Source organism: Tamandua tetradactyla, chromosome 1, assembly GCF_023851605.1.
Source record: "Tamandua tetradactyla isolate mTamTet1 chromosome 1, mTamTet1.pri, whole genome shotgun sequence".
NCBI classification, from domain to species: domain Eukaryota; kingdom Metazoa; phylum Chordata; class Mammalia; order Pilosa; family Myrmecophagidae; genus Tamandua; species Tamandua tetradactyla.
In genome coordinates this window covers 19334306-19348789 of record NC_135327.1, presented here as the reverse complement: position 1 = coordinate 19348789, position 14484 = coordinate 19334306, and the positions used below count along the sequence as shown (strand labels likewise).

General features: G+C 36.7%; 1 protein-coding gene across 2 annotated transcripts in view; it reads left to right on the top strand.

The window, feature by feature from the left end:
* The window catches only part of CBFA2T2 (CBFA2/RUNX1 partner transcriptional co-repressor 2), a 208890-nt gene that overhangs the window by 190043 nt on the left and 4363 nt on the right, over positions 1 to 14484 (top strand). Inside the window, exons 9-10 of one of the 2 annotated variants that reach the window (XM_077111175.1) lie at positions 8825 to 8893; positions 11003 to 11190. In XM_077111175.1, the coding sequence (XP_076967290.1) occupies positions 8825 to 8893; positions 11003 to 11190 (257 nt within the window). Of the gene's footprint in view, positions 1 to 8824; positions 8894 to 10999; positions 11191 to 14484 lie in introns of both variants that reach the window. The other variant, XM_077111168.1, reaches the window with a different exon arrangement.

Genomic DNA, 14484 nt, shown 5'->3' with positions numbered 1-14484 from the left:
AAAGAAATATCAATATAATGATTCAGCAGTCATACTCATTTGTTAAATCCTGTCTTCTCTGTTATAACTCCTCCTTCTCCTTTGATCATTTTCCCAATCTTCAGAGGTATTTGAGCTATGCCCTTATTAACTTTTTTGCATTGGAAAGGCAGTATAGAATAGGGGATAGAATTAGTTGATGTTCTTGGAGAGGCTGGCACTGAGAACCAGTGCCTGGCATATTCAGAAATATACATTCATCCTCATGGAGAGGAGAACATTTGTGATTATTCTGTTTTTAACTGTGTTCGATAATGATCAAAGAGTGTTTGCTTAATTCAGCCTCGCTGAATGTAGTAGGTCTTTTAGTGATCACACTATTTCTTCACAGTTCATCTCACCTTCTCTCCTCTCCTCCCACCCCTCCCCTTTCAGGGAAATACCATTGATAGACTATTGTCTGGCGGCCTCCTACAAAAGGTTTTACTGAAACAAACTGGGTTGTTACTCAGACTGTCCCATCTTCTCTTTTCCCAGGCTGAAGCAGCAGAGACATGAGCAACTATTTTCTCAATCTCAGATCCAGAAAGCCACAGTACTTCCTCAAAAATATTCCATCAGATTTCACCCTGTAACTGATGAGTGAGGGGTGATCTGTGATCAGATTCTTTTCCCACTCAGCTGCTTCTGATTCCCAATTTTTTAACAGGGATTGTGAATCTCTTGTGACAGATCCAGCCCTGGCTGTTCCACAGAAAATGGCTGTTAGTTTCCAAAAGACTGAGCAAAAAATTTCAGGCAAAGCAAGAATTAATATAGTGTGCCCCGACATAGGTAACTGAAGAATCCCAGCCGAACCTCATCCACAGTGGAGACTTTTGAGCTAACCATAGATAGGCACCATTATATGGGATATCTACCAACAGCAAGACATGAAAGAAAACATGTAGTATGATTCCATTCATAGGAATGTCAGAAACAGGCAAAACTAATCCTCAGGTATGCCCTCACCATCTGAACCCTCCCAAATGTTCACTATAATAACTTGCAGAAACTTAAGCGAAGTTCTCCATCCGGATCTCAACCCGAAAATCAGTGGTTCTGCATTGCGCACCTGAGATGTGTAGAATACAGAGGATAGAGTAGTCATGTGTCCAGACAAAATTGCAAATCTTGCTGGTGTCATTTAAGTATTGCTATGTATTACCACTACTCATCTCCCTCACCTTTACCTCGAGTGTTTAACTAGGATGACCATATATGTTCCACTTTGCCTGGGACAGTTCCAGTTTATACCTCTCATCCTGTCATGGATGAGAACAATTTGGATAGAATTATATTGTCATTCTAGGTTTAGCTCTTCATGGATCCCATTGTTTTCTTCCATCAAGGTTTTTTTTTTTTTTTTTTTTTTTTTTGATGTTTTTGTTGCAAAAACTTAATATACAAACATATATTCTTGACATAAAAACACTCCATACATGGTGTACAACAGTGGCTCACCATATCATCACATAGTTGTATATTTATCACCATGAACATTTTTTGGGTAAAATAAATTGGGTAGATGGAAACACTAGGGGTCAATAAGAGGGAGAAGTGAGGGTATGGTATGTAGGAGGTTTTTCTGTTTTCTTTTTATTTCTTTTGCTTGGGTGATGCAAATGTTCTGCCAAGGTTTTGAGAACACTATCAACCTATCTAATTTTTACAGTAGTTTTAATTATTTTTATTTATATATATTTTGTATATTTAATATTTTTATTCCATTGTTTATTTCTTCTATCATATATGTTCTTGCAGTATAGAAGGACAGAGTAATTCCTGTGAGAAACAAAGCATGCTATTCAAAATATAGACTGAAACCAGTTCTATTTGTCACTGGGCTGCGATGCTGGCAGGAGCTTGCACCAGGATGTATTGAACATTGTTTGCTTCATCAGGAAAGTCTAACTATGAAAAGAGTCAGCTGAACCAAACATTGTGCTTAGAGACATGGTTGTTTTGCATTCTGGCACAAGTTCTTTATCTCTTCACAGACCAGTTTGCAGATAGATACTTTGAGTGACATTTCCCCACACTCCACATTATTTATGGGTATAGCATGAAAACATACTCACTGATAAGTTTTAAATAATTTTATAATGAGCATTCTAAATATTGTTTTATGTTATGCAGAAACCCTTGGTGTGGTTTGTTACTTAAATATTTAAGAATGTTATAGTTGTCTGGGGTCTGGGAAGAGCCGTTGTTTAGAGGCTTTAGGTGGACATTGTTACTCTTCCAGTTCAAAATAATGGAATATAGGTTCCCTCTATCTGAAAATTTGTAATTCACCGTATTTTCTGGGGCACATTTTGTTCCCAAAATACAGGATATATTTTGGTATTTATTTAAGGATGCATAAATAAGTGCTAAAATCATAAAGAAGAAGAATATGATTATCCCAAAAGTCAGGAGAATGGTTTATTTTGGAGTGGAGAGGGAGAATGATGCCGATGGTTTAGATGGTTTAAACTAGTCATTAATCATCTATTCTCTGGACACAGTTGCAGGTCTTGCTAGTATCATTTAAATATTGCAGTGGCTAACCACTGCTCGGAGATTTGGAGTAGCTTGCAGTATTCTCTGTCTTGGTCTGGGTTCTTATAGGTGTTCACATTATAATTTTTCATTATATTGTACATTTTTAAATTGATTTCTAGCCCTCTAATATTTTGCAATTAAAGTTTAAAAGAAAAAGAAGGAAAAGAAACGAATTCAACAGTCATTATTCCTATAATGGGAGTCAACCTGGGTGTTTATTATACATAAATTTTATAGGCACTTTCCTGGAAGATTCTGATTCAGGGACCCAGGAATCTAATGATGTATAATTAAGTACTCTTAATCAGGCAACTTTGGTAAAATTGTCTGCAATTAAGCCCACAGTAGATGAGTCCCATCCAGTCACAGGACTTCGATGTAGCTTTTTACTGGCATGCATGAGCAAACTGTCAAGGAGGACTGAACTCCAGAGGTTAAGCCTGTAAGATCAAAAGTGGAAACCCAAATAAAGAAACAGAGTTAATGGCAGCTTTTCAGAGAAAGTAAAACTGCAGAAAGTGTATCATTCGTATCCCTGAAGAAAAAAAGACAAAAAAATTAGAGGATCCATCCAACTCATAGACTCATTGTTCCAACTCATTGTCCTCACCCCACCCCCCAAAACTCAAATAGTATGCGTTTTAGGAAGAGTAAACCGAAAAAGCAGAGAAGATGATACAGTTATCAAAATAATTAGAACATTTACCTAGAACTGAAGAGTAGTTTTTCAGGTTGAAATTGTCCATCAAGTAAACAACACAGTAGAAGAAACAGACTTACAATTAGCAACATAAAAGGTAGAATGAGGGGTGCATAGGTGATTCAGTGGAAGAAGGCTCACCTTCCATGCAAGAAACCTGGGTTTGATACCCAGACCATGAAACCCCCCCCATCCTACCCCACCCCCCCCGAAAAAGGTAGAATATAATGGAGCAATTCCTTCAAGTTCGGAAGGAAAAGTTTTTTAACCTTGAATTATATACTCAGCCAAAGAATAAAATGTGTTCAGGAAGATAAAAGGATTTATAGAAGGTGAACTGCATGATTCAGCAACACTGTGATTAGCATCTACATGGAGTAATGTAAATGTTGATTATTGGTATAACAGAATTAGAGTATATCTCTTGGTACGATGGGAAGGGATGGAATTGTGAAAGGGGGTGGAGGTGGCGTGATGAAAAGGAACAAAATTCTTTTCTACCATAATGGCAAGTAAATAGATAAATGCCTGCAATTGAAAAATCAAAATGTAGCAATACCTAAAGTATCAGCTCTCTGGATAGAAGAAACAGGTGGGGTTTTACTATTTTCCTAACAAGCCTTGTAGTCTTGTACTTTTTAAAAGGTATGCTCAGATAATCTTGATCAATATAAGGACTAAAATTTTTTAAAAGGTGCCTTCTATTTTAAGAATCTGATGATGCTAAAGTGAGAGCTGCTGATAGTTAAATCAACCTAAAGGTTGATGTGAAAATAGTTCATTCTGCTAAATATGCCAATATCCTAACTGACCAGATCAAAATGCATTTAAGACTGGCACTGTTCTTATTGTTGAACTTTTAGTCATACTGAAATAAAATATATTAAATACTTTTTACTACTTTTCAAATTCCCATTTTTGAAAATACAGTATATATACTTTACTGTTGTTTCAATAGAAACTAGGTATGACCTCCAGAGAGATGATGCTCCTGGTGTGATTTAGAAGGCCTTAACCATGAATGTGGGCTTTTGTACTTAGGATATAAGTATGTTCTCACATCATTAAAGGTTTTATAAACATAACTGAACTGTTTATACAACATTCTACTACCTAAATATGCAATAATTTCTTAAGCTATTCCTATTGTTGAACGTGTAAAATTTTGGTTTTGTTTCCTGGTGAGTAACACATTATTTAAAATGTTGATATGTAAAGCTTTTTCAAGCATCTTATATTTTTCTCCTAGGATATCTTCTTAGCTGTAAAATTAATTGGTCATGGGATACAAGTATTTTTGTTCATTTGAGCTTGGTTTGTTTGACAGATAGAAAAATATATATAAAGTCAAAGCTGTTTTCCTTTATGATTTGTTTCTTGACCTTGATTCCCCACCCAATTGACAATAAATTTGCATGAATATTAATTTCAAGTTTTGTGTATTCTAGGTATTAGCAATTCAATTTAGTTTTTCAAATGGTTTAAAATATCCTACCATCAGTTAATGATAACCATCCTTTATTGATATGACATCATTATTATATATTACATTCTATTAAATACCTCAATCTGTTTCCTTCATTGACCTTTCTGACTATATTAGGTTTTTTTTTCTTTTTAAATAACAATAGCTTATTTGGCCACTTCCTATGTTCCAGCCAGGGCTAATCCCTTTACATGTATTATCTCATATGTCTCAGAACTTCCTATTGAAATATAAGAACATCTATTTTTTCACATATGACAAAACATATGGCTTATAATGTTTTTATAGCTATTTTCTTTCTTGCTAGTCTATCTAGTCAAGGATCATCCATTTCATCTTTATCACTTTATCTTAGTCTAGATGAGCCCTTTACATTTATTTTGTCATTTTTGAAGAGCCTGAGCAAGTTTTAGATGTTAATATAGTTTATTAATATAATTTAATATAAACGATATTGTTCTAAAATATGTCTGGTGATTTGCTTTTTTTGCTCAACAATAATCAGTTATGATATATCAGTTATGACATAGTTCATATATGGATATATCATTTCTTATAGATCTAGGGCTGCACATTTTGATTCTTGCTTCTTAGCTTGAAATCTTCTGTCTCCACTGAGTTAAGGAAACAGGTACCCCAATAAACTACTCTCTGAATTAAAACAGGCTACCAGATTCAGGTTTCAAATAGAAATAGCCTTATCTTCTCAGTATTCTTGATGAGTATCCTTGGTCCATGCCACTTATAAGAGGAGTGGGACCATTCTCTGGAAGAGAAAATTTGGCAAGCTTCCAGTCTACTAGTATCACTGGTTATGGCATAGCATTTTTAGTTGTGTGGCATAATTTTGTCCTTTCAAGTATCCCTTTTCTCTATACTGAGGTATTCACTTAGGAATGTGCAAAGGGAAAAGGGGTTTGTTTTATTTTTTTAGTTTAGTTTTTTCTGTTTTTCCTTGGTGTAATCTGAGTCAGTTAATTATATCTTTGACATTTAGACCTCCTAAAAGCCATAGTTTCTTCCATAAAATTTAGGGTTTCCTGATGTCACCTACCTGTATGAGAAAAAGCAGCTGAACTCTTTCATGGACCATCCAGTTAGGCGTTCAACCCTTACATCCTACTTAAATCCTGCATATCCTTTAGTGCCTGATTCTTAGTATCTAATCCAAGTTTGAAAGTTCTGCCTCATTAACAAACCAAATCTCAAGTCTTGATAATTGTGGGCACTGGTTTAGTCTCCCAAGACATCCCTTTAACTGCCCACACACAAGAGCCCCAAAATGATAACTATCTCCTAACAGTTTGACAGTTTAATCCACATTCATTAAGGAAAAATATTGCTAGCATAGGAGCCAATTACAGTTTGTTTTCAGAGGTTGCAAATTGGTGGTATAAAGATGTGTTTTGTTTAGTCTGCAGAGTTTATTTTTTTTTAGTTAGCATCTGGCACATACATATGAGAACATTCAAACATCTCCCCCCTCGCCTACCCCCAAATGTGAATTTCCAACTTCTCTTGTATGATCTAAAAGTCTGATAATTTAGGCAGTGTTGGATTGATTTGCACTCTAGTTCACCTTGGTTCCCCCAGCCCCTGATTTCTGGCTTATTTATTATTTGAGTTATTTGCCTGACCATTAGTTATCATAGTCTTAGTGAGCCATTTGAAAACCCTAACATCTCTTTTATGGTTAGAGATATAAAAGCAGTTACTCTGGCTTCTGAAAATACCCTAAGAATATCCCTAGCTTTGGGACATGTCCTGAGTACGCTGAAAAGCTCCTTGAGTATCACATGCTTCTTTAGGTTCCTCTTACCATTTACTTTGGTCAGAATTAAAATGCTGAGTACTGGCAGCAAGTACAAAGGATGTGACCAAGGGTGTATTGATGATAGGAGTGAGGTGGCTTCTCCTTGGTCTGCCAAGGTTTCCTTACCTCTCTCCACAAACAAATGATTCTTCTGTCATTTAACATCAGATAATACCTTATCTACACATTCAAGTCGTTTTTTTCACTGTTTTTCTCATTTAAGACATGGTTAAAGTTGATCCACTTCTTCTTCTTAGCTGTGTTGCTTTGGCTACTCCAGTCCTAGTTTTTTCCCTATATCTATTTCATCAATCTCATAGGTTTCTTAGGTGTGTGATAAATAACCACGTGAATTAAGAACCTCATCTATTTTAAAGAGCTTTTTTCAGCTTTCTTTTTATTGTGAATATACTAAATATCACTGAAGTATACTTTAAAATAGCTAAAATTATAAATTTTATGTATATGTTATTGTAATAAAAAAGCTCAAAAAAAGTATTGCCCTGTCACTTGACAACATTAAATTAGCTTAATTAGTTTTCAAGCTTACTATTAGTGATGGAATCATTTATTATAAAATATTATAGAGAATCTCAGTAAGGATATATATGGCAAGTAACCCCTCCCCCATCCCACCCCTGTGCCCTTTCCAGCAAGCCCTGGGTAGCCTCTTTGGGGTACATTTTGAAATGGCACTGTTCTGACCAAAGCATTTTCCTTACTACTTGTTTTCTTTTTTTTTTTTTTAAGTTTAGTTTATAAACATTTTAAGAAACTTTAAAGGAAGCTTCCTTACGTCACATAAAGATTCAGAGTGCCAGACAGTAAGTTGTATTCCCTGACATATCTACAGGGCACTTGCCAGATACCCCATGCATGATGGAGACAGTTAAATTGGAAAGGGACACGTGCATGCACACGATCATAAATATCTGTATGCATTTATATTTATATTTTGGCGCGTACCTTTAAAATACTCGTGTAGAATCATTACCCTACACCCTACATGGGACATGACATTCACGGGTGAAAGTCTTCCTGGTAATGTAGGAGACTCAATTCCCAGAGATGAGCCTGGCCCCGGTACTGTGGGATCAACAATGCCTTTCTGACCAAAAGGGGGAGAAGGCAATGTGACAAAATAAGGTATCAGTGACTAAGAGAGTTCAAATAGAGTCAAGAGACTATTCTGGAAGCTATTCTTATGCGTACTTCAGCTAGATATTGCTAATTGTCATGGTTTGCCACACCCTAACCAGAACCATTCCGTTAACTCTAAAAGAATGCCTAAAACTCTATCTGAGATTCTACAAAAGTTTCACGCACCAAGTTTACTTTTCAGAAACCTAAAACCTTTACTTGGTTTCCAGGCCAGATAAGTTCTGAAATCCAGAGGGGCCAACCTCTCCATGAACAACTAGTTCCATACCTTATCCCATAATGTTGACACTCCTTTCCAATATACAAAAGTTAGAATGGGCATAGCCAAAACATCCGTAAAGATTGGGAGAAGGATCAAAGGAGAAGGAGGAGTTATAAAAGAGAAGATAGGATTTAACAAATGAGTATGATTGCCAAATCATTATATTGATATTTCTTTTAATCTCAAGTGTCTTGGAGCAGCTAGAAGGAAAAACCTAAAATCGTGGAACAGTATCCTATAGCAAACTCTGAAACATGTTCTATAACTACTCATTACAATGTACTTTGACATGTATTGCTTTTTATGTATTTGTTATATTTCACCAAAATAAGTTTTTTTAAAAAATACACACATGTTCACAGAAAAAACTAGGACATACTAGAAAAGTAAAAAGAAAATGAAGGTCACTTTTATTCTCACTACTTTGAGATTAAATTAATATTAATCTGATAAATATTTGATGAATGTATGTATTCTTTTTTGGTATGCAGTGCAGTGGGGAATCACATTTCCTTCTTTTTCCTTGTGAATATATTGTTACCACAGCACCATTTGTTCAATGGATTTGTTTTTGTTTTGTTGTTTTCTGAGTGCATGGGCTGAAATTGAACCCTGGTCTCCTGCATGGCAGGCAAGTTCTGTCACTGGACTACCATGAAATTTAAATGTACTGTTCCATAATCTGAATTTATCCCTTATAAGAATATTTTGGGGACTAAATAAATATACACGTTTGAATCCTAAGTGGTAAATGAGAGATCTGACAAATGTTTCATTGAAATAACATGTTATGATTATAGACATCTCCTAAATCTATGCTATTTATCTCTCTTGCAGACTCCCAGCGAGAATTTAACAGTAGGCCAGGAACAGGATATGTTCCTGTGGAGTTTTGGAAAAAAACTGGTAGGTATACATCTGCTTGTAGGTTGTATATACTCACTAATTTGTGTAAGCATGGAGTATGTATTTGAAGGAAAAGTGGGAACTGGGTCCTTTCATTGTTTTATAGCTTCCTGTAAAACAGGCCTTGTACCTTTCCTTTCAGATTGTCCTGTACATCTCTTGGACTGTTTATCATTTTGCTTTGTAGTAACAGAGTGTGAAATGGCTATCTGTAGCTTACCCAAGGCCCTTTCAGACCTTTCTTTTGGGTCACACTGAGGCATTAATAACAAACTCTTCCATCCCTGTTTATATGTCCTGTTTCTGGGACCATAAATTAATTCGTTTCTGCTGGTCTCTTCACTACCGTCTGCCTACACTGTGTTCAGGAAGTTACCACTTAATTCTGTTCTTACTACCATTCTTTATTCCCTTTTTTTTGCTCTAGAACCTGCACTTTTAATGCCTCTATAGGTGATTCTGATATGGGTGGGCTGGGAGGTATTTTTCAATCCCCACTCCCTGAACCACTACATGCAGAAGAGATCTATACTCAGGGTACACTGGGAGAGTGGGGAGAGGGATCACACTTGGGAACTATTATTACCTTCCATTTACATCCATCATAAAAAGAATAATGAGTGCTTCCTTGAGGTAGTTAATTCTGTTCTTTGATCTTTCTGTGATTTTATTGACTGGTCAAGCAATTTGGGCCAAGGTTTTTCTAGACCTGTCACTTATCTTGGCATTCAGTAAGAAGTTGGGTCTAGGTGCTTTGTCATCTTGGGAGGGACCTTTGGTTAATTATGCTTAAGAGCTCAACTTTGACACTGAACCTGTCTCAGTTTGAGACCTTGCTCTGTTAAAGTGCCATTTGTGACTTAGGTGATCTCCAGCAAGATAGTTAACCAAACTGATTCTCAGTTCACTTATCCTTAAACTGACAGGATAAAATGTACCTCAGAGCATTGTTAGGTTGGCTCAGTAAGAAGCACTTGACATATACCTGGTATCTAGTAAGGAGCCTATGAAGGATAGCTGTTGTAGGCTATGATATACCATGCGGTTACTAACAGTAAAGGAAGCATGGAGTTGAGTGTCAAATCAAATGAGCATCATCCTTTGCCTTTAGGGAGAAAGCTTTCCTACTTAGGGCTAGTGAGGCAGCCTAAAACATTCTGTTTAGACCTCCTTTGAGCCTAGGTCATGTATAAGGTGGGTGGTGATATTGGGAGGAAATGTGGTCAGGAAGCAAGTAGGATGGTGTTGACTGGGCAGGGCTTTGGAAACCTAGGGCTCCTGCAATCTGCCTAAATCTGTATCTCCAGCCCGCATTTCTTCTCTACTGAGTTTTGTTTTACGTCGAATTGCCCCCTGGTCATTTCAACCTGAATGCTGCAGAGGCACCTCAACCTTCTCACTTGCCTTCATAGCAGCTCCTTACTTATTGTCCATTTCATTGAATAGTACTACTGTTCTCCTTTACTCCCACATCCCAACCTTAGATGCTACCAGCTCCATTCTATCTCATCCCCACCTCTGTCCCCTATTACTGCCTAATTCAGGCTCTGTTCTATCAGCTGGATTATTGCCCAACCGCTCAGTTGGGACCTTTTGTCTTTAGTCTTTTCTCTTTGCATAGAGCCCTTTAGAAAGTTCCCAATTTCAGTTAAAAAAAAAAAAAAAAGGTCAAATGCCTTGACATGGTATGTAAAAATTTACAAAAAATTATTTTCATCTGCCTATCTCAACCAGAGCACATTTTCTTCATCCTCTTCTGCCCTTTGTATAGCTGACCACTTTTCCCCTTAAACTCTTGTCTCTTCTACTGATATATCATGCTACCTAAGCCACCTTTATACTCATACTCATATTCACAAGCAGTTGTGAGATTATGGGCTACATCTTAGATACCTGTTTATCCCTAGTATACAGCACCTCCATCTGCATACCCAGCAAACAATAGCATGAATGGACAAATGAGCATAAGAATAAAAGTGAATGTATTTATCATATGTTCATTTCTGTGAGTAATCTTGTTCTCAGCTCTGTCGCTCGTCAGAAATGATGTGGCATGGGAGGGAAAAGATTTCTCGGCCAGTTGATTATACTGTTACTTTCTTCTAGAAGAAGCTGTGAATAAGGTGAAAATTCAGGCCATGTCAGAAGTACAGAAGGCCGTCGCTGAGGCAGAGCAAAAAGCCTTTGAAGTGATAGCAACAGAGAGAGCTCGAATGGAGCAAACCATAGCAGATGTCAAACGGCAGGCTGCAGAGGATGCCTTCCTTGTCATAAATGAGCAAGAAGAGTCAACGGAGGTCAGAGCTCTGTTAAACCCTGGAGGCTGAAACCCCCTGCTTTCCTCTCAAGTGCTGGGCAGTAAGATACAAACAGTCATGTCTCGAACTTAGATGATTATCATTTTTAGCCAGTATCAGAAGAGTTTAGTTTCTCACTCTGGGGTTCTTTTGCACACCAAGATAACAAATTATTACAACCTTGATCATTATACTGGCTTAAATTTTGAAAACTCACCCCAAAAATACACTTTATGTATTTGCATGATGATGATCAACATTGACTGAATGGGGTTACTGCGTACTAAATGTTGAGTTATGTATCACATTGTCTTTTTGATCCTCACAATGACCCTATGAAGGTAGGTACTGTTGGATCTCTTAATTTACAAATGGGTAAACTGTAGCTCAGAGAATTTAATTAACATATAGTCCCTCATTCCTGCAGCCAGGGTACAGAAGTAAGGAATTCCAGGGTCCTGTAGCATCCAGTCTATTTATAAGTTGGATAAATTCTTTTGAAGATTAAAGTAACAGATTGGGTAGATCTGTCCAGCTGCCCAAAACTTAAACCCAGTCCTTAGTGATACTTCTATAAAGAACACTTGTTTACTATGGTGAGTACAAAAATAAAAGAACTGTTTAAAGGTTAAAACAAAAATAAAATAATAGTAAAATTTTTTTAAACATACCAACCTACAAGCACAAACATTCTTACCATATGAACATTCCATTCTATGTATATAATCAGTAATTCACAATATCATCACATAGTTGTATATTCATCATCATGATCATTTCTTAGAACATTTGCATCAATTCAGAAAAGAACATAAAAAGAAACCAGAAAAAAATTCATGCATACCATACCCCTAACCCCTCCCTTTCATTGATCATTAGCATTTCGGTCTACTAAATTTATTTCGACATTTGTTCCCCCTATCATTTATTTATTTTTAATCCATGTTTTACTTGTCTGTCAATAAGGTAGATAAAAGGAGCATCAGACACAAGGTTTTCCAGTCACATTGAGAAAGCTATATCATTATTCAATCTTCTTCAAGAAACATGACTACTGGAACACAGCTCTACATTTTCAGGCAGTTCCCTCCAGCCTCTCCCTTACACCTTAACTAAAAAGGTGATAGCTATATTATGCATAAGAATAACCTCCAGGATAACCTCTCACCTCCGTTTGGAATCTCTCAGCCATCAACACTTTATTTGATCTCATTTCACTCTTCCAACTTTTGGTTGAGAAGGTTTTCTTGATCCCTCGATGAATGAGTCCCAGCTCATTCTAGGATTTCTGTCCCACATTGCCAGGAAGGTCCACACCCCCGGGAGTCATGTCCCATGTAGAGAAGGGGAGGGCAATGAGTTTGCTTGCTGTGTTAGCTGAGAGAGAGAGAGAGAGAGAGACCACATCTGAGTAACAAAAGAGGTTCTCTGGGCGTGACTCTTAGGCCTAATTTTAAGTAGGCTTAGCCTATCCTTTGTGGGGTTAAGTTTCATATGAACAAACCCCAAGATTGGGGGCTCAGCCTATTGCTTTGGTTGTCCCCACTGCTTGTGAGAATATCAAGAATTTTCCACTTGGGGAAGTTGAATCTTCCCCCTTTCACACCATTCCCCCAAAGGGACTTTTTTATTCACTGTTCAAATCACTCTGGGATGTATGGGGGCATCACTCTGGACAAACCTACAAAATCTTGTGCCCTCCTCAAGGTTTCAAGTACTATGGCGTTCAATTAAGCTGTCCACATAAGTTATATTAGGAAATGCACTAGTCAAAATATAAATTTTGTACCAAATAAACCTTTTTTTGCCAAAAAAAAAAAGCAAAAGCAAACTTACTGCCCTCCCCCTCTCCACGTGGGACATGACTCCCAGGGGTGTGGACCTTCCCAGCAAGTGGGACAGAAATCCTGGAATGAGCGGGGACTCAGCATCAAGAAAACCTTCTTAACCAAAAGGGGGAAGAGAGAAATGAGACAAAATAAAGTGTCGATGGCTGAGAGATTCCAAACAGAGGCAAGAGGTTATCTTGGAGGTTATTCTTATGCATAATATAGATATCACCTTTTTAGTTAAAGTATAATGGAGAGGCTGGAGGAAACTACCTGAAAATGTAGAGCTGTGTTCCAGTAGCCATGTTTCTTGAAGATGATTGTATAATGACATAGCTTTTGCAATGTGACTGTGAAAACCTTGTGTCTGATGCTCCTTTTATCTACCTTATTGACAGACAAGTAAAACATATAGATTAAAAATAAATAAATAAGGGGGAACAAATGTTGAAATAAATTTAGTGGATTGAAATGCTAGTGATCAATGAAAAGGAGGGGTAAGGGATATGGTATGTATGAATTTTTTTCTGGTTTCTTTTTATGTTTTTTTCTGAATTGATGTAAAGTTCTAAGAAATGATCATGATGATGAATATACAACTGTGATAATATTATGAATTGCTGATTATATATGTAGTATGGAATGATCATATGGTAACAATGTTTGGTTTGTATGTTGGTATGTTTAATAAATAAGAAAAAAATAAAAGAACTGAAAATAAAAAAGCATATAACAAAACCAATATGACAGTCCCAACAATCCTTTTGAATTCAGTGAAATTTTTTAACTTTAATTTTAGTCATTTTTCAGCTTTAGATGAGCCGTTAAGTCCTGAAGTAGATCTGTTTCTGTAAGTAGGAACATCCCACCTGTCAGTTGGAAGATCACCTGCCTTTGGGACACTGACTTGAAGATAAAGAACTATGATTTTTTTTTTAAACAAGCAACATAAATTTTAGTTTTTCATATCAAAATGACCTGTTTCAATATGCCATTGCCAAACATGCCAACGTGAAAATGAAAATGCTTAAATGTTAATGTGTTACCACAGAGGATGTGGCAAAATTCCTTCGTGTAGCGTTCCCACAGAGACACTATGAATTGTAAGAAAATGGTTCCTTTAAACTGGCCTTTTTGGGTGCACGAGTTCAGTGGTAGAATGTTTGCCTGCCATGTAGGAGACTCAGGTTTGATTCCTGTCCCGTGCACCCAAAAATAAATAAATAAATAAACCATCCCTGTTCCCTTCTCTCTTACTCTTTCCTTAGAATTGTTTTTGAGCACTATCTATTTCTGTTCTCTGTATCTATAGCCAGCCATATCAATACCTATATGTGACCATATTTATCTACTTTTATATCTATGTTTATCTTTAAAGAAACAGTGTAGCATTCTGGCAAGAGCATGAGTTTTGGATCTAGACTGCATGGGTTTAATTACCAGCTCTCCGTTTATAGGTGTGTGC